We start from the raw sequence: 19,513 nt of genomic DNA on the forward strand, positions 1-19,513 counted from the left end.
GAATTCGAAATCGGTTGCGAAATGAATTTGGTCATAGCTAATTCAAAATTGAAAGCGGTTTAGATTTCTATAAGTCAAATAACCGAATTCATCGAATTCAACTAATCGAATTACCAAATTTGTACCGTTTGCTCACCCCTATCGTCAGCGCCCTGATGTTCAATTGCCTCCATCCTATTAATTGAAATTGAGAAAAGATGGAGAAATGGTTAATAATTATAGCATAAAATTGCAAGATAGATAATGGTAATGAATTGGCTATGCTAGTGAAACACACAATGCTTACCACCATGTCTAACATACGACATGATTCCCTTCCATCATAACGTTATCTTCCTCGTTTCTGCATAATATGGAGCAAAGTGTGGAGACCAGTCTGCATACTTGATCTCCTAATTAACAACAGGAGACTTGGATAATAGGGAAAAGGAAAACTTTGTGATGAAGAAAAATAATGATACTGGTCGAATAAATAAGTAGCGAAAAGGAACCGCAATTGAATACCTCAAAAATGCAGGACTTGAATAAATTCATATAATCAGCAGCAGAAATCCATTTAGCACGATTTCTGCTCTCCAGTTGACTCGGTAACTTTTTCTCATCTGGAAGCAGATCATGTTCAAGGGGCGAAAGATCCCAATGACTAGAACTGCAAACGAGTCGAGTCGAGTCGAGTTTTGGGCTAATCGAGTCGATTCTCGACTAAATTTTATCAAGCTCGAATTTGAGCTCGAGCTCGATGAGCCGGCAATTTAAAGCTCGAGCTCGAAAAAAAATAAAAAATAATTATTTTATTTTTAAAAAAATAATAAAATAATATTTTTTCTTAATAAATAATAAAATATTAAGGATATATATGTAATTTTACTATTAAAATAAGAAAATAAAAAATATATATATACTTAAAATAAAAAATATATAATATATTTAAAATTAAAAAAATAAAAAATATTATATATATATATATATATATATATATATATATATATATATATATATATATATACTCGAGCTCGCGAGCCTAACGAGCTTAATATTTTGAGTTCGATTTCGACTCGAGCCAGCTTGAGCTCGACTCGAGTTCGATATTGATCGAGTTCGACTCAAGCTTGACTCGAGCCGCTCGCGAGTTGCTTGATTCGTTTGTAACCCTGCCTATGACACCAAGTGAGTAAAATGATAGTAGCACCAGGGGCAGCCACCCGATTCAACTCATGAACAAACTTCATCAAGAAGAAAATAGCATCAGCAGAATCTTATATTATTACATATATGTGGTATCTACGTTCAACAAGTAGATATATAATCTTTTTTAAAGAATGATAAAAACAAAAAAAATAAAGAGAAATAGTAATTGTCAAGGATGGAAGAAGAAAAATAACCTTTGTTTTATCGCTTATGTGATTTTCACATTCAATACACCAAATTAAATCGAATGAACCATCTTCAAATGGCTGATTCAATGCATCAGCCACTTCAAAGGATATCTGCTACGTATGTTATAGCAGCTGTTAGGAAAAGGAAGCAACACTACTGATCGATCTTCATAATATATATATATATATATATTACTTGGAACTTGCAAGCAAGTTCCGAGTCATTTTACTAAATTTATTTGAAATAAAGACTTCATCTGAATTTAAGACTTGACATAATCAACATATGTATATATAAAAAAAATTTCTATACACTAACATATTTGACGACTAATCTTAATTTGACTTTGAAACTTATGCTTTGCACATATGATATGCATTCAAATCCAATAGTGTCTAAGTTGTTGGTTAGTCTATAGAGATTAGTCATATATATTAATAGAGTAAATGGCAAAAAGTGTGACTAAACAATTAACCTTTTATGTCTTCTGGTCACTAGACTATTTTTTAGTTTAGGATTTTAACATAATTCAGTTAAAGTCCCTAATTCTGTGATTCATGTATTTTTACCCTCAATTGGATATTTTTACCCCTATAAGCACGCTATTGCTTGTCACGGGACTGCCTTTCCATTTGTTCTAACTCCAAAATTTGACAAAACACAAAAAAAGCAACAATTTTGTTAGTTGACTGATACTTTTGGCTAAAAAAATAGTTTAGTGAGTAAATGACGTAAAAGTTAATAGTTTAGTAATATTTTTTGCCATTTGCTCTATATATAGAGTTTTTCTCTTTCCAAATAATAGTTATTTATGGATCATTTGGAACTCAAGTTAAACCTATTTTTGTATATAAATTTGATAAAGTTCAGTCATAATTGGATTGGTCTCTTAATTTGAAACATAAATCCAAAACATAGGTGGTTTCAAATAATTTTAGCCAAATTCAAGAGTTATCTTCTACACCTAAGATCATTGATAATACGTATCTGAATTCGATTCTATCATGGGATAATTTTATCCCCTAATTTTTAGGATTTAAAAATTTGAAATTATTAGTGTGTAAAAATGAAGGTGAGGATGAATAATCAAAATAAAACTAAATGAGTATAGTTCGTATGTTACTTCAGTCTGTCTATAACATTTCTCATAGAAAAAAAAAAAACAAAACAAATCTGTGTACGTGCACGGGTTAGCATCTAGCATTCTATGAAAATGCATCTCTTGCTTTCTATGGATGAAAATATTGGAGAAAATTTGTCAAAAAAAAAAAAAAAAAAAGCACAATCGGATGTCTAACTTGTGAAAAATTATAATGATTTAAAATATTTACTAAGAACATTAATTGTAGTAACTTTTTAACAAAACCCAGCGCAAAATGTTTACAAAAAGCTCTGCATGATATCCAGAAGTCAATACAAGTATATTTTATACGCAAAATCTTGAAAAGGTGTCGTCTACATGAAATAATCATCTACTATCAACGCCCACAAATATTTTCAACCCTTAAGAAAAGGAAATTGTAATGCATATAGTTCATGCAAACCTGACATTCCAATCCTTGGGCAGCAGTTAGAACACGAGCTCTTTCGGCCTCAGCAGGGCTTAGGGTGATGCCTTTAGCTTGAGCACCATATTTACTTGCTAGCTACGTACCTGGTGCTGCCACCAATGCCGCATCCAACATCAAGTATGTTTCTTCGTTTCTTAGATGGATCCTCTACATATTATTTCAAGATAGACAACGGCGGTTAGTTAACCACTACAAAGGAATGAAACCAAAAAATGGCCAAGCTGGAGAGGAGAAAAACTAGAAATTATAAGGGGCATGTTTCACTAGGAAAGAAAATAAATACGTTGAAAAAGAATTAAACCATTTCTTTTTCCAAGGTATTCACGAACTAAACCTAGATTATCAACTGCAGAAATTGCCTATAATTGCTCAAAAAAAAAAAAAAGGAAGAAAAAGTCTATGCTCAATATATATTCACATTGCTTCAGGCTTGTACAATTTACATTACTAATCTTGTAATTTGACCAATTTGTAATCTAACCTTTTTAAATACCCAAATATTTATAAAGAACCCGTAAAACCAGTGTGAAGAAAGTTAAAGCAAAAGTAAAACTACTTAAAAATGAGAAAGAAAAGGAAAGACCAAAAAAAAAAGTGCTGCCTTTTTTTTTTTTTTTTTTTTCTGTTGCCTATATGCCTACAACAACTACTGCTCAGATCCTTCCCAAGTTGACTATCCTTTGCATATCCTTTTGGGTGTCGAATTTGGTGCTTCAATTCAAAATGGTCCTTTTTATCATGAGCTGAAAGTTTTATTTTCTTTCTTAGCTCTAAAGAAGTATTTAACGTGAATTTCTGCTTCGATCTCCAATCAGAAATGCTTTTTTGGTAAAAAAAAAAAAAAAAAAAACTGTTAAAATTTATGTGTAATGTAGCAATCGAGTACTTTGGATGCATCCCTCTCTTTTGGGATTTAAAGTCAATTATTTCAAAATTAACTACCAAATATACTTCTACTTTGGGCTGCAAACGAATCGAGCCGCTCGCGAGCCGCTCGAGTCAAGCTCGAGTCGAGCTCGACATTAATCGAGCTCGAGTCAAACTCGAGCTCGAACTCGAGTTCAGAATATTAAACTCGTTAGCTCGCGAGCCGGCTCGCGAGTTTGAGTATATATATATATATTTTTTATTTTTATTTAATAATAAAATTACTTATATTATATATATATTTTTTTATTTTTTATTTTCATAGTGAAATTACGGATATATCCTTAATATTTTATTATTTATTCAGAAAAAAAAATTATTTTATTTATTTTTTTTAAAAATAAAATAATTTTTTTTATTTTTTTCGAGCTCGGCTCGACTTGATTCGAGTCGAGCTCGAGCTCGAAAATTGCCAGCTCGTCGAGCTCGAGCTCGAGCTCGAGCTTGATAAAATTTAGCCAAGGCTCGGCTCGATTAGCTTAAAGCTCGACTCGGCTCGATTCGTTTGCAGCCTACTTCTACTACACTATGGTTTGAACCTATTAAAATATAAATGCAAAAAGATGACATTATTGGGACGGGTACAATGTGATTTAAAAGTTAAAACTATTCAAGCTAAAACAAGTTGGGGTTATCTACATATTAGCTTTTATCTTTTTTACTTTTTCATACTTTTAATTTTCAATAACTTCGTTACGCTATTTTATTTTATTATTATTATTATTTTTTGTCGACACAGGGGTGTCCGGATCAATCCTTACGAGACCCGACTAATCCCCTGCGGTCCGGGTCCGACGCCTCAACCCGGTCCGAACACGTTAAATGCGCGGAGGAATCCAGCGGAGCGGAGACTCGAACTTGTGACCTCAAGATTCACTGGTGAGAGGCACTGCCGCTGGACCATTCACACGGGACCATTACGCTATTTTATTACTTTATAAAATTCCATCAATTCAACCGGTGACTTACTAAACATGTCAGGCCTCGTGTCCAGATCAGGGGCCTCTCCAAAACTAAACATGTAAATCCAATCTACAAAACAATTATTAAATTGCAATGATTGAAATGCACAAGAAAGATATGATCTAAAAGAATCAAAATCCAATGCTTACTGATTTTCAGCTACATATCTTTATGGGAAAAGACTCAGAGAGCTGGCGTCCGTACATTTCTGGACCAATCTTTCATGGGACAGTAAGGACGGTCCCATTTACAGAATAAAGGGATAATTTTGGAAACCTCCCCTAGGGTTTTTTATAGTCTCACTGCCTTCCCCTGAAATTTTCACAATATGGGAAACCTCCCCAAAAACTAATTAGCTAGTAACAAATCAGCCCAATTTAAATACAAAAATAATATAAAATTGGTGTTACGAGAGAGAGAAAATAATTTAATTTCATAACTACCCTCAAGTTTTGCATTAGATAGTTAATTTACTAAGAACAAAATACATCTATTTTAACTTTATCAAATGTGAGACGATGCAACTGTTACCGCGTTCATAAAACGTAAACAAAAATCAGCTTTTTAACTCTACAACAAATTTAACAACTCAAAGTCAGCGACCAAAATGTGACATTTAAGAAAATTCAATGGCTAGAAAAGTAACTTCGCCAAAATCAAATCAAGACAACGTCGTTTAACTTGGGCCCTGCTTTCCCTAACCAAACGCTGTCGTTTTAGCACTGCAGCTTTTCATCAACGAACCAGGCAAGACCTCGAACTGATCACCTGAATTTGCAGCGGCAAAATTTAACAAAAGAATGGTGTTGAATCTGTAACTTCCCCACCGACTACTGAACTCTCCATTTCAGTTTTCCCTCCCGAAATCAAAACCCAGAAAGGAATTTTCAGACCATTCAAATCCCGTACAACCGCTGCAAATTGAGTGATCAGATTCCATGTTAACGCCGCCGTTTTCGAGTCTCGGCGAATCATAACAGGGTCAGCGGCGGGTTAATCAGCAGATAGATTCCTGGTAAACCCTTTTATCTTTTGAAAGAATTTGATCCTGATTGGCCGTTTTGCTGTTCTTATCTCTCGCGTTTTTGTGAAACTTTTAGTGGGATGTGTTTTTTCTGGTTTCACATTTTAGTGTAAAACTAGGAGATGGATTAGGGTGCCCAATTATGCCCAGTTAATTTCTAATTATTTTTGTAATCTTGATGGATGTTAAATGATAAACTACAGATTTAGGATTGCATGATTGGAATGTATATAATTGATCAAAAACTGTGTCATAAAGAACAAAAGAGGTGAAAATTGTAATACAATATGCCTTTCAGAAAGGTAAGAAACCACAACTACATAATTAGTATCTATCCAACTGGCCAATAGTCACATTGTGCTGTAGTGTTCTCAGTATCCTCATCAGTATTTAAAAACTAGTCTCATAAATGAAATGCAAAGATGCTATTATTAAAAAAATATCCATTAACCAAAAAAATGGAAATTAGCTTCATACAATTCCACATTAAATGGAGCTATTAAAATTACTTAAATCTTAATCCAAATGCTAGAATAGCACTCCAATCATAATACTGCAAGATACAATAAAAGGACTTCATCAATGTTCTTGCCACTTATACTATACATGGGCAATGGAGCTTGAGTGAAGAGGTGTATCATGCTTCACCTAAGAGGTCATGCCAACTTCAGTCCTCTCTTTTGTCCCAAATTCAGAAACTAACCAATAACTATAAAAATGATGAAAAAAGATTAATTCTATATCATTTTGTCAAAATTAACTATTCTCGGCTTCTCATATTCTGCATTCAAAAACAAGTACCTTATTAATTACAAAGTCGCAATAATTTATGCAAGTCCTTAAAGAAGCAAATAAAATACAATCAAGATCAAAACTCCATTACTTTTGAAGTTCCAGTATCCGCGTTCTACATGACTCAGGAAAAGGCTGCTAAATTTTAATTAAGGCATAAAAAGGACACATGAGCAACCATCATAGTTAAATCATACTCTTAACAGGCAGAAAAATCACATGGTATTCTAGCGTGTAAATCACATAGATAGACCATATCCTGTTTTAAGCCAAACTTTGACCATTCCACCATGCTGAAAAATGCCAAAAATAATTGATAGGGGTCACAATTATATAGTACTCGGTAAGAATTCAACTAAGTAGATAAAAGAAATCTCTGATACGAATCAATATACCACAAGTGAATGATAGGACATTAATTTACCTAAAACAAAACTTTCTCTTCTCTTTCTTAGGAAGCTCATTGACATCATATTCAACTTGTTTAGACATAATTCATAATCAAAATATGAGCCTTAGTAGCAAAAACCATGACAGAGCGGCAAAAATAAGATCTAATATTCAGAGAACAAACAAAAATAACTTCAAAACAGATGAAGCCAACTTCAGTTATAAAATTTCTTAATATTCTTTTTGAAGATGAGCCTTTTTCCTGACCTTTTTCAACTAAGAAAGTAATCACTAAATTTAATGATACGAATACAAAACTTTAAATAAGAAATTAGCCCTAACAAAAGAAAAATGATAACCTGAAAGACAGCAGAGAATATTCTTAGCATTTCCTCTGCTTTGTGGACCGAGAAGCTATTTCTCTTTAATCCTGAAATGTTGAGAGAACAGTAGTGTGTTAGGAAAAAGATCAGATGACAGATAGATGGATTTCGTGATCTGAAATCTATTTCTGGTTTTTCTGGTTTCTCAATTCTCTTTGCACTTGCAAAATCACAAAATTACAGATCACATGACTGTACTGGAAAAAAAATGTGGTAGATAGAAGTAATACCTAGAGAATTCTAAGAGCTAGAGGCTTTAACTTCCACTTGTTTTTCCTATCATTTTCCTGGGCCAAAGAACTAAAGCTAGAACATCAAGGAATTTGATCTCAATAAACGGAGATTTTGAGTTGGTTATCCTACAGATTGCCTTTTGTGAGTCAATAGTTGCACATACACGTGCATAGAACAATCCAAAAGAACAAAAAAAGTCCCATTAGATCAGCTTTAAAGAGTTCACAATTTAAAAAGGAAAAAAATCTCTAAAAGAGAAAAACTCGACTTCTTTCTAGGAATTCAAGTTATATGGTGGAGATGAAGATCTAGCCAAGGAAAATGACTTCTAGAATACTGATAGTGAGTTTCACATCAGATAGTGAGGATGAGATACCAACCTTCATCTTCCTTGCATGAAGGAGAGGGAAAGGATTTGATGCTTTTTAGCCAAGGCAATATCAGGAAAAAAATGGCAGATAAACAGAAGATATCAGCCATTACTACCTGAGGGAGGAAGAGAAGAGGGAGATGAAAAAGAAGACAATGAGGAAATGGGAGAAGCTGATAATTGGGAGATGAGGAAAAAATCAGCATCAAAATTAGGTGGTCAAAGGAAAATTGCAAAAGAAATTAGCATCTAGAAGAGAGTTGTCCAATATCAACATTAGCAAGAATACCAGGTAACTTCGTTAACAGACTTATCGAGTCCACCAACCTTGACTTTTTACATTTGACATTGGTTTGCTGATCATGATCAATTGAGGCAAACAATCAGACACCTCATATACTTTAAAACTCTACTACTTCAACTAGCAACAAATATTTTTAAGCCAAACATCGAACAAATTAACTAATAGCATGCTAAACATCTTAGCAAAGTATATATCACTTTGTAGGCATAAATCAAACATGATGTAGTAGATGGCATGCTAAACATCTATCCAAAGCAAACATGACATTCGAGGATTAAATCAAATGTTATTGATCCAGAACAAAGCAAAAAGGCCCCAGGATGGAATTTCTCTCACTTAAGCTATAAAAAGTCGTCCAGACATTATGAAATAGCTTGCTGCAACAAGACAGAAAATTATAAAGTTATGAGTAACTAACTAAAAGAATTTACCAGCTGTTTGGTTGCTGCTGAGGAATGGCAATGAGAATCACTATGAAAGACCCCCTCAGTGGCAACGAGTTTCTGAAAATTCTTTGTAATGAAATCTGGTGTTTGGAAGTGCCATTGTGTAATGGGAATGATATATTTTAAAAATAAAAAAAAAATCCGTTAAATTTCTTCAATTTCCTTTCCTTTTCTTCCTTGCTGTTCATCTTCTTCCCAATTCGCAGCCACCTCCCACCGCAACCTCTTTTCTTTATTATTTGTTCTTATGTTGCTTGCTCTTTGATTTTGAGACACTGCCAAACCACCTCCCTTGGCCACTTTAGTTTTGTTTCCTGCTTCCATTTTGTAAAGACCCACTGCTAGCACAATTCCATTTTTTTTCTTTTGTAATTCTTCTCCATCTTTTGACAACTGCCAAACTGCGTGTCGCTGCCAAACGCTTTCAGTGCTACTGCATTGGGATGTAAACTGAAGATATAATATACAAGACAGTAATCCTTAATCAATGGTGTGAGGGAAAGGGAGGGAACAAAGGTTGCAGAGATGGAGTAGAAAGGGAAGGCAAGAGGCGGCAATATGGAGGGTGGTGGGAGAGAGGAAAGGAAGAGAGGTTACAGGGATGGAGTAGAAGGGGAAGAGGAGATGCATTCTCCTTCTTTTTACTTTTTCTTCAACTTTAATTTTGATTATTTTTATTTTGTTCTAAAAGGTGGAGGAATGAGAAGTGAAAGTGCCCAAATTGGTATTTGAAGACCTAAAAGTGGGTAATCAAAAAAGTCATAGTAGTCTACCAAGCACCATCAGTGGGAGTGATTACCCTCTTATTCCCATTGAGGGGTACAAAACCTCCCAACCAAACGGGTGGTTAGTAGAAACAGTCAATCCACATCCTTTTATTCTAAGTTTCCCACCTAGATAGAGTTGCTAAAAATATCAACTGGAGAATTAAACTTTGAGAGCACAGGGAAAAAAAAGATAAGACCATTTCTAATGAAATTATCATAATTTTCAATGCAAAAGAGTGGAAACATAAAATAATGGACCTCAAGGATCATCACTGGATAGAGACCTTAGAACCTCCTCTTATTCATGACTTCACTGAAATTTTAGGGAACAATTCAACATGCAGCACAAGTTTCTCTTTGATAACCGTATACTGTCAGGAAAACAAAAAAAAAAAAAAGAAGAAAGAAATAGACAAGGTAACCATATAATAGGCAAAATTACATAATAAAAAAGAATAACAAAATACCTGAGAAAAATAACATATCTTCAGTCATTTATCCTCCATTTCTTGAAGACCTAATAATAGTGGTAAAGAGATTAAACAAACAGCTGTTGATAACAAATCTCTCAAAGCAAAAACAGCTGCAGAACACAGAAAATTTGAAACATAAGCCAGTGCACATACCCACAAGGCTCAATGAAGAAAATGTTCCATCTTTTTTTCTTTCTTACTTTATCTGACATATACCTTGAATCAGAAAATTTTGACCAAATCAGATTTGTTAGAAAGACTTTAAAAAACACTCCGAGGAAAAAAAACCTGAGGTTAACTCATTTTTGGACCTAAAAAATTGAAAAAAGAAACACAGAAGCCTAACAAGTCTTCACCTTGAGACAAGAATCTCTACAATTCTTCATCCTTGATGGTAGTCTTGATCTCTCAACCTGTAGCAAAAGTATGGAGCTTGTTAGAGAATAAAAGAAAATTTAATCAAGGGGGAAAAAAGGATACACAATATTAAAATGGAGGAAGCAGTGGACTTGAGAGACAAACAAAAAATAAATAAGAGAGAGATGGAGAGAAGAATATTGACTTATGCTGAACACAAGAAAAGGGAAGAAGAGCAGAGGAAGAATATTGATTGATCGAGTAAAGGAAAAAGGGAAAAGAAGAGGAGAGGAGAACGTCTGGAGTGGGTAGATCTCACAACGGATCTTCTGTCCCACACCCTGTGCCACTCTCTGTCCCACTTTTTATTATATTGCTATTTCTCTTACATAAATATCATGTTTTAGTTCTTTTTTGTTTCTTTAAGATCCAATAACTATTAACTAAATAATACAAAAAATTTAACAAAATCAAAAAGCATAAAAATGAGATTTTTTATGAATTTTCTGCTGTATTTTTAATTTTCTATTACATATTACTTTTTTGAAGCTGTTGTATTTATTTTTTAGTCAATTGATAGTTATTGGATCTTAAGGAAACAAAAAAGAACTAAAACATGAAGTTTATGTAGGAGAAATAGCAATATAACAAAAAATGGGACAGTGAGTGGTACAGGATGTAGGACAGAAGATCTGTTGCGGGTAGATCTAGGGCAGTTCCTGGTTTCCAGTGAAGACCTTGAGCCCAACGCTGTCCCAAATGGGAAAAAAACATGTCACATGCCGGACACGTGTGAGGATGACCAAACTTGCCACCAATCTCCTTTTGCCACGTCACTAAGAAGCCAATCCCCTTGTGCCACATGGGCGGCCGACCATTCATACATGGTAGGGGAGATGTTCATGCTTATACGATATGGTTGATAATGTATTGGGCAAGTGTGTGCTAGCATAGTTGACAAGATGATTAAATTAGAGAAATTCATTATGTAACTCAGGCATTATCTTGTTGAAACCATGTTTAATGACTAGGTTGTCATATGAGCTGTTTTTTTTATTTTTCTTTTTTTGGATTTTCCATTCCATATTGTTTACATGTATAGTAGGTGATAGACGAACTAATCTACTCGATACTTGTGCAGTATTGCTCAAGAGGTGGTGTTCAGTTGTCATTGGTTCGTCAACTAATGCAACCATAATTTTCTATTTAATTATGTTTTCAAAATTAGTTGAGCCCGGCTGCATAAGCATGAAACTTGAAATTTACATGTGTATAAACCAAGCTATTCAACATCAGTTTGAGCATGGCTTAGTAATACTGGGTTGTTTTAGCTCAGCTCAAGTTAAGATCAAAGCAAGATCTTTTCAAAGAAAAAAAATCATACCAAGCTTGAAAATTGTATTGTTTGACTAGATTAGGTTTGTTGAAACCCCTAGTTGAAATGTATGTTCTTTAGTAGATTAGTTTTTTTTTTTGGAATACAATCAGTTATAAGCATGTTCAGTACCATGAATTTGTTGTTCTATTTATTTCTTTTCAGTGTTTTTCTTTGTGTGAATGCAGAAATGGGAGACAAAGAAGACCAGCTTGATATGACGCAAAAGGGTTTCATACCCTATTATGGACAATTGTTTGATTCAGACGACAAAGCTTACAAATTCTACAACATGTATGCAGCAACCATTGGATTTGGTGTTCGAAAAGAATATTGTAACAAAGATAAATTGGGAATAGTAACTTCAAGGAAGTTTGCATGTAATAAAGAAGGATTCCGGCGTCAGGATAAAAGGGATAGGGAAACAAAGAGACCTCGTGCAGAAACTAAGACAGGATGTCTTGCTTGTGTCATTATACTACTTGACAGGGACACAAAAAAGTATAAGGTGACACAATTTGTGGCAGAGCACAATCATCCATTGCATATTCCACAATGCGTACACTTGATCCCCTCACAGAGAAGGACAACAATTACACAGGATAATTCTGAATTGGTTGATGCATATGGGTTATCATTGAAGCAGTCCAATAACCTTGTAGATAAGTTGGGGTATCTTCCAAACAAGCGCTCTAGAGGCTTAAGGTTTGGGGAAGCTGGAACCATTTTCAGATATTTTCAACAGCAACTTCTGGAAAACCCATCATTTTACTTTGCTGTACAATTGGATAGTGAGGAACAATTAACTAATGTCTTTTGGGCTGATGCAAGGATGACTATAGACTACAAATATTTTGGAGAGGTGGTTACTTTTGATACGACATTTAGAAAAAACGAGGAATATCGTCCCTTGGGCATTTTTCTGGGATTTAATCATCACCGCCAGATGGTAATATTTGGTGCTGCACTATTATATGATGACAGTGTTGACTCCTACAAATGGTTGTTCCAAACCTTTCTAGAAGCCATGTCTGGTAAGCCACCGAGAACATTCTTCACGGATCAAGAACCAGCCATGGCAAAAGCTTCAGCTTCAGTGATGCCAAACACCTTCCATGGGTTGTGCACGCATCATATTCGTCAAAATTTCCTGAAACACCTTGGCCACATGATGAGGACTGAAACGGGTCTGGTACAATTGTTTAGCAAGTGTATGCTTGAAATTGAAGATGAAGTAGCATTTGAGGAAACTTGGAGAGAGATGCTTCAGAAACATAACCTGGATTCTAATACATGGCTTAAGAGTATTTATGAGCTGAGAGAAAAATGGGCAAAGACATACATGAAGACAAAGCTCACATTAGGCATGCGAAGCAAGCAACTCAGCAAAAGCTTCAATGCAGACCTCAAGCATCATTTAAAGACCGATCAAGATTTGGTGGAATTCTTTACCGAGTTTCATAGGGCTGTTGAGAAAAGAAGATACAAAGAATTGACTGCTGAATATGGGGCAAGGCAAAAGGTACCAAGTTTGAAGATAAAGTACTCACCCATGCTTAATCAGGTTGCAGAGATATATACTCCTACTATATTTGAGGAGTTCCAAGATGAGTTTGACGTATCTCTTGCCTTGGTAGTGAAGGGTCATACAGTAAATGATAATGTGCATGAGTATATGTTGGCACGCTATGATGGAGGAGATGATCAGAGAGTCATTTGTGAGAAATCTACTCAATCAGTCTTGTGTAGTTGTCAGAAGTATGAATGTGAAGGAATTTTGTGCTCCCATGCAATCAAAGTACTAGATTTACTTAACATAAAGTTAGTGCCTAATGATTTAATAGAAAAGAGATGGACAAGAGATGCAAAAAAAGGAATTTTGAAAGGACCTAACCAGGAGAATGATATGGAGGAGGATGTCCATTTGAAAGTTGTAGGGCGGTATAGAATGCTGTGTTCAACTTTAGTTAGGGTTGCTATTAGGGCTGCAGAATGTCAAGAAGCTACAGACTACCTTGTGCAATGTGTGGATAAGTTGACAAGAAAAGTTGAAGAAATATGTAATAAGCAGATGTCAATTGAACAAGCTAGCACAAATCACCAGTCATCTTATAATGCAACAGACCAAGAAGATGTTTTGGTAATTTCCATGGGTGTAAACCCATCAGGCTCAAAAAGTGGACAGGGCTGCAAGTCCAATAAACGGACAGGAAGCTGGACTGACATGTTCGGTGAAAAGAGTATGTATGAGTCAAATAACAACCAAGTTCAGGTAGTTGTAACTAGTACCTATTATCTTTTCAAGTTTGTTTAGTGGTAGACTTCATGTGCAGCATTTGAGATTGATCACACTTCCTTTTTTGATAGATTGCTGATCAAAGCCAAGAAGTTTCAGTTGACCATGTGTCTTCTCCTCAATCAGCTAATAACTCTGTTTCAGTAAGTGATATAGAAAATACTTTTATTAAATGAACAACATTTCCTTCATGGTTGTTAGCTAAATAAGAACTGTTGGTTCTGTTATGTGATGCTCAGGCTAGGTCTTGCTCCCAATCTACTGGTGACCTTTTGCATTTACATCAAGCTACTTCGTATCCGTCCCAGGTAAACACTGATCATTGAGCAATTAAATTGGCAGTTTACCACTCTCTCAAATTACGCCTGCTCTATAATGCAAAAAATTGCTTCTAAATGTCTGAGAATGGTAGGTTGGTGCTGAAAAACTGGAGGCACTTTTGCCCATACTAATACTTTTTGAATGATTCAGGATAGCAATAGCAATTCCCTAATTGGTCAATCTTCTGTGGAAGTGGTCCAACGTGCGAACAATGTATGTTTGTTTATATAATAAGGATTTGTATTTTTGGAGACACTATATGGCACCAAATTTTGTGATGATATCTGTGACATTGTTAACGGGTCTGTTTTGTGCCACATAAGGGTGCTGTATTGGAAAATAGGAACTTCTTAATGAACTTCAATGGGCTTGGTACTGCAATGTCTCCCACTGGAACTCAGTTTCTGATGGTAAAGCAATCCATATTCTATTATCACCATACGTATCTGCAGAGTTTGTACTTGTGTGATTAATTTTTAATTCCTTTTATATTGGGGTGCTTTTGCTGGTGCACAGCCACATTGGGCTGCTAATCAGAGCTGAGAAATCAACTATCAGTTGTCATCAACATACCTGCTTGTGAGGGGTTTGCAAGATAATCTATTTTATGTAAAGTTCCTAGGTTATATGATGTATTTTTGTGGCTAATGCAAATTGTAATGGAGTACTAAGCTCTTCTTTATGGAATATAATATCTTTTTGAAGCTTTTGACTTTGTTGGCTGGTGTTTGTTTTACAAGGTTTAGAACTGTATTGATATATGATAATGTCTACCTCAGGACAAAATATTTGTTGAGGCGATTAGGTGTTGTAGTTGTAACAAGAAAGTACAAGGGTATAAATGAAAAATGTCAATTGAGCATATGATCGGAAGTAACTTGTTACACACCTAAGCTGATTACTAGATTTGATTGATCTTCCTTCCTTACCATATGATTACCCTACTAGTAGTGTTACTTTTGTGCAATTACCCAAATACAGATTTTCCTTTCTTTGTTCTCGTGCTATTTCACAGTGAATAAATTGGTAAAGAATATCTCAGCAAATGAGTACAGCTGTCATTTGGACTGTAAAAAAAGTCTATTTTGTTGCAATTCCACTGACTATGATTGCTTCCTGTCAGTCATTTACGCTTCATTTGCTGTCTCACATGCTGCTGCATTTTAACCCTTGGGTTAAAGTGATTAAGCCTAACCACTCTGGCAATAAAATACACGTAGTAGACTCTGTACAGTTTCATATAAGATATAAATGTATGCCATGCCGATAACTTGATGTAACATGCAGCACTCCTTTTGATATTTTCTGCTCGTTTCCTGTATCTTAAGAGGGGTCTTTTTACGTATAAATAGTTCTTAGGGATTCCTATTGGCTGCATGATTCCACGTGTTATCAATTTCTTTTACCTGGGCTTTTGGAGTAATAATTGATTTCTGATTTTGAAGTTAAGTCTCACAAGATGATATGAGAATTTCACAGCCAAATCCGCTAAAAATGATTTCTCAAATAGAGCTGTTCTTGATACCCCCTTAACTTTTGGTGGTAAAGCCCTAGAACATGTCTCATTTCATCATCAGCAACGTTGAAGAAGGCAGCAACTCCTTGTCTTTTCTGAACATCAATCACTAGTAAGTTTAAGTTTTTGAGTTTATAACTGTTTATTGACCACTTGATTTTCAAAGGGAATGCTAATGTTTAATTGTATTTTTTCAGTTTATGAATTTTGTTCAGAATGTTGTTATTGTTAAAACTATTCTTTTGTATGGTGAAGTTGCTTCATTGAACTTAATTTTGTATAGATTTGGTGAAAATGTATGAACTTATTCTACACACAGGATTTCCTGGAGAATTGAATGTAATAATATTTACGTGATCATAAGGTTTCTGACCTTTTTTGTTCTTTCTTGGTCTTCTGCTACTGTTTTATCTTGGAGAGGTGAAGTAGAGTTGCTTGTGGGATTCTCTTAGATAAGCTTGGTGTGACGATAGAGTTGGATCCAACAATTTTCATGCCATTTGTGATGGACAATGTGATTACTGATAAGTCCCATTCTTTTTTGCCCAAGCTAGCTTCTTGCCCTTTTGTTCATTAATGCTGACATTTGGAAGAGCTCCTCAAAAGGGGAGTTAGCATTATTGCTCAACATGAGAAACTTGTTTGTGTGCATTGTCTTTGTGGTCAGTTCAGTACTCTTGTAACTTTCTACATTTTTGACAGAATTGTTTGAAGCTCATTGTTGAATAGCTAAACTATAGTTAGAAAGTTTATTTGACTTGAATGTACAAAATTTGAACTTAATTCTTGAAACTCTTGTTATGGATTAAAGGCAATACAGAGCTATACACCCCGAGTGCTGAAAATCCACAATTTGAGAAGTTTCGCATGTTGTGATTTTCGCTGAATTTTCCCATAAATTTATTTTATTTTATTTTAAGAATCAAAATATTGCCTCATTCTTCTGCTGGAAAATTTGTGAAATATGTAGAAAGGATAGACCTTGCGAATCTTTTGCAAAGATGAGGTGATAATTGTTTTTCCCACCTGATTGTACTGTTAGGAAGGAAAGGTTTATTCTAACGTGGTTTATTGTTGAGTTTGTAACTTTTCGATCTTTAGCTTTGTCCTGGGCATGTTTTTTCACGCTCAGTTGTTGGGAACAACTTCATATTAATTCAGATGCCTATTCTAATGCTCTCATTGTTGCTACTCTTGTTTCACTTACCTTCGTACTAGGTATCTCCAAGTGGGTTCTTGGAGCAGCATTCTCTCTTTTCTTCTACAAGGTTTTCCTTGATGTTCATGCTTGAGTTTGAGTATGGTCTAATATTTCCATGTGCTGATGACTAACTTTTTCATGAATTTGTTGCCCTATATTCATCCATAAATGAGGAGCAAAGAGCTTGTGAATCCTTAAATCTTGGACAAAGAAATGCCACCTGCTGTTTTTGGGAAGAATCTTTCAAGTTTTGCTGGCACTGTTCTTGTGAGGTAAAGATTGTTGGGAGTTTGCTGACATGTAAAGAATATGAGATACATTTGCTTTTGACACCTTAGATTTTGGCTTCGTCTTGATGTCTCCAATATTTAGAACGAAAACGTATAACAACATTTGTGGTAAATTGGAGACTTTTCGCTGGCTATATCCTTTTGGATTTGGTGTAATTAGTTTTCTTCTGAGTTGCACATTCAATTCCCCAAAAAAAAAAGAATTGTCTCCATCTCTGTACCTTCAAGTAGAGATGTCAAAATGGGTGACTTGAGCGGGTTTGGGTTGGGTAAAATGGGTAATGGGTATAAGTGAGTCAACTCATTTATACCCATTTAATTAGATGGGTATAAATGGGTAAGTCAAAAAATGAATTAGGTAACCCAATTACCCATTTATAACTCATTTATTTTAACTTTTTACAAACTCATTTAAATTCATTTTTGCAAACTAAGTTATCAATTTATACCACTCTTTGTACCCATCATTAGTTTTAAATATTTACTTATAATGTTCAATAAATTTAATTACCAATTTTTTTCATTTATACTCTATGTCACAAAATTACCTATTATTTAATAATTGAATAATACGAATATAAAAATTTGAATTAAGTACTATAAAAATTAATATAAAACTTAATCCAAAAATTTTGTACCTCTAACATTTTTTCATATATAAATTTAAAATTTCATTTTATAAAGATAAGAAAATAGGCTAAAATTTATCATAAATTGGTAATGCTAAAAAATGAGCAAGTTAACAAACTAAGAAAAAATAAAATAATAAGATAAAACCAACAAATAATAATAATAATAATAATAATAATGTTAACATCATGACAAAATGAAAAATTTGAAAAAAAAAAAAAAGGTAGGGGAAAAGAAGAGACTTGGGGGGAAGAGAATTTTAAATGGGTTAATTGGGTTTGATGGGTTACCCAATAATACCCATTTAATAAATTGGTATTATTGGGTAACCCATTTATATCTATATACAAAAATTTAAGATATTTATACCCATCTATTCATAGACGAGTATGGATAAATCTAATTAAGTGGGTTGATTTGCCACCTCTACCTTCAAGAATGACATTTCTCATCAAAAAGACGAGTGAGGTGGCAAGGAACGGGCACTTTGTTTCAGGTAATAATTGAACTATTTTCCCCATTACTTTAGCATAAATTAGAACAAAAAGACTAACAATCTCCTATAAAATGTGCATCTCCTGCGGCTGGTAGCTGGTTGGTGGCATCTTCCAATTGGCTCAGCAGGTCTTCCCGGAAAAAGTAGATCCCAATTCCCAACTGCCTAAGGACACTACAATTACCTCATGGGTGACATCAAAGTGTATCATGTTCTGTTAAGATTATCCACAATCGAATGTAATTCACATGGTATGGTATGACAGTATTTCACTTTCTCTTCTTTTATTATATTTCCACTCACAATGGATTAGACTCTATAAGGTGTAATAGTATGGGTTCACAATTAAATCAAATATTTATTTTAATAATACATAATTCATATCTCATAAATAAATAAAATAATTTTTTAAAAATAATTTTGTTATTTTTAAAAAATAAATTATTAACTTTCAAAAAAAATTTTACCTTTTGGATTTTTTATTCTCTAAAAATAACATTATTAATTTCTAAGTTTGAACAATATATCTTTTTCTACCTCTCAAAAATAATATATTGTTATTTTTTGAAAAATAATTATGCAATTATTAAACAAATATGTGATACCTCAAATGTGAAGATATCATAATAATCCATACTTAATTAATAATTCTTTATATAATTAATTGAACTCCATAACATAATATTACATAATTTAAATCAAATAAAATACAAATAATAACAAAATGAATACTAGTTTTCACTGTTATTGCCTTTGAATCGTTCCCAAATATGCTCGACCAAGTCTGATCGAAATTTTGTCTGTTGTAGCTTCAAAAAATTAGTCCGTTGCAACTTCAAAAAAATTGGTCTGTTGTTAACATTAGCATTACACGGTTACAATAAACTTGTGTCACGACATGCATTACACCACGCATCATTACCCTCGGAATGATGATATGTGTAATTGCATTACACAGCCATTACACGCGTCATTACCCGCGTCATTACACGCTATGTGTCATAGCATGC

The 19,513-nt window shown here is 34.1% G+C and overlaps 1 protein-coding gene across 7 annotated transcripts; it reads left to right on the forward strand.

The window, feature by feature from the left end:
• The first annotated feature begins 5,556 nt into the window (after window positions 1–5,556).
• On the forward strand, window positions 5,557–17,511 carry LOC113693609 (protein FAR1-RELATED SEQUENCE 5). 7 transcript variants are annotated; one of them, XM_027212162.2, is made up of 8 exons: window positions 5,557–5,853; window positions 11,010–11,265; window positions 11,942–14,028; window positions 14,121–14,192; window positions 14,289–14,357; window positions 14,521–14,583; window positions 14,694–14,780; window positions 15,816–17,511. In XM_027212162.2, exons 2-8 carry the CDS (start codon window positions 11,241–11,243, stop codon window positions 15,831–15,833), a joined length of 2,421 nt encoding a protein of 806 aa, XP_027067963.1. In that variant the 5' UTR covers window positions 5,557–5,853; window positions 11,010–11,240; the 3' UTR covers window positions 15,834–17,511. The 7 variants fall into 7 exon arrangements, with proteins under 7 accessions (XP_027067963.1, XP_027067957.1, XP_027067960.1 ...); XM_072053239.1 differs by lacking the exon at window positions 15,816–17,511 and adding an exon at window positions 14,887–15,077 and having other exon boundaries at window positions 5,558–5,853; XM_027212156.2 differs by lacking the exon at window positions 15,816–17,511 and having other exon boundaries at window positions 14,694–15,077.
• The last annotated feature ends 2,002 nt before the right edge of the window (window positions 17,512–19,513 follow it).

This window comes from Coffea arabica, chromosome 6c, assembly GCF_036785885.1.
Source record: "Coffea arabica cultivar ET-39 chromosome 6c, Coffea Arabica ET-39 HiFi, whole genome shotgun sequence".
NCBI classification, from domain to species: Eukaryota; Viridiplantae; Streptophyta; class Magnoliopsida; order Gentianales; family Rubiaceae; genus Coffea; species Coffea arabica.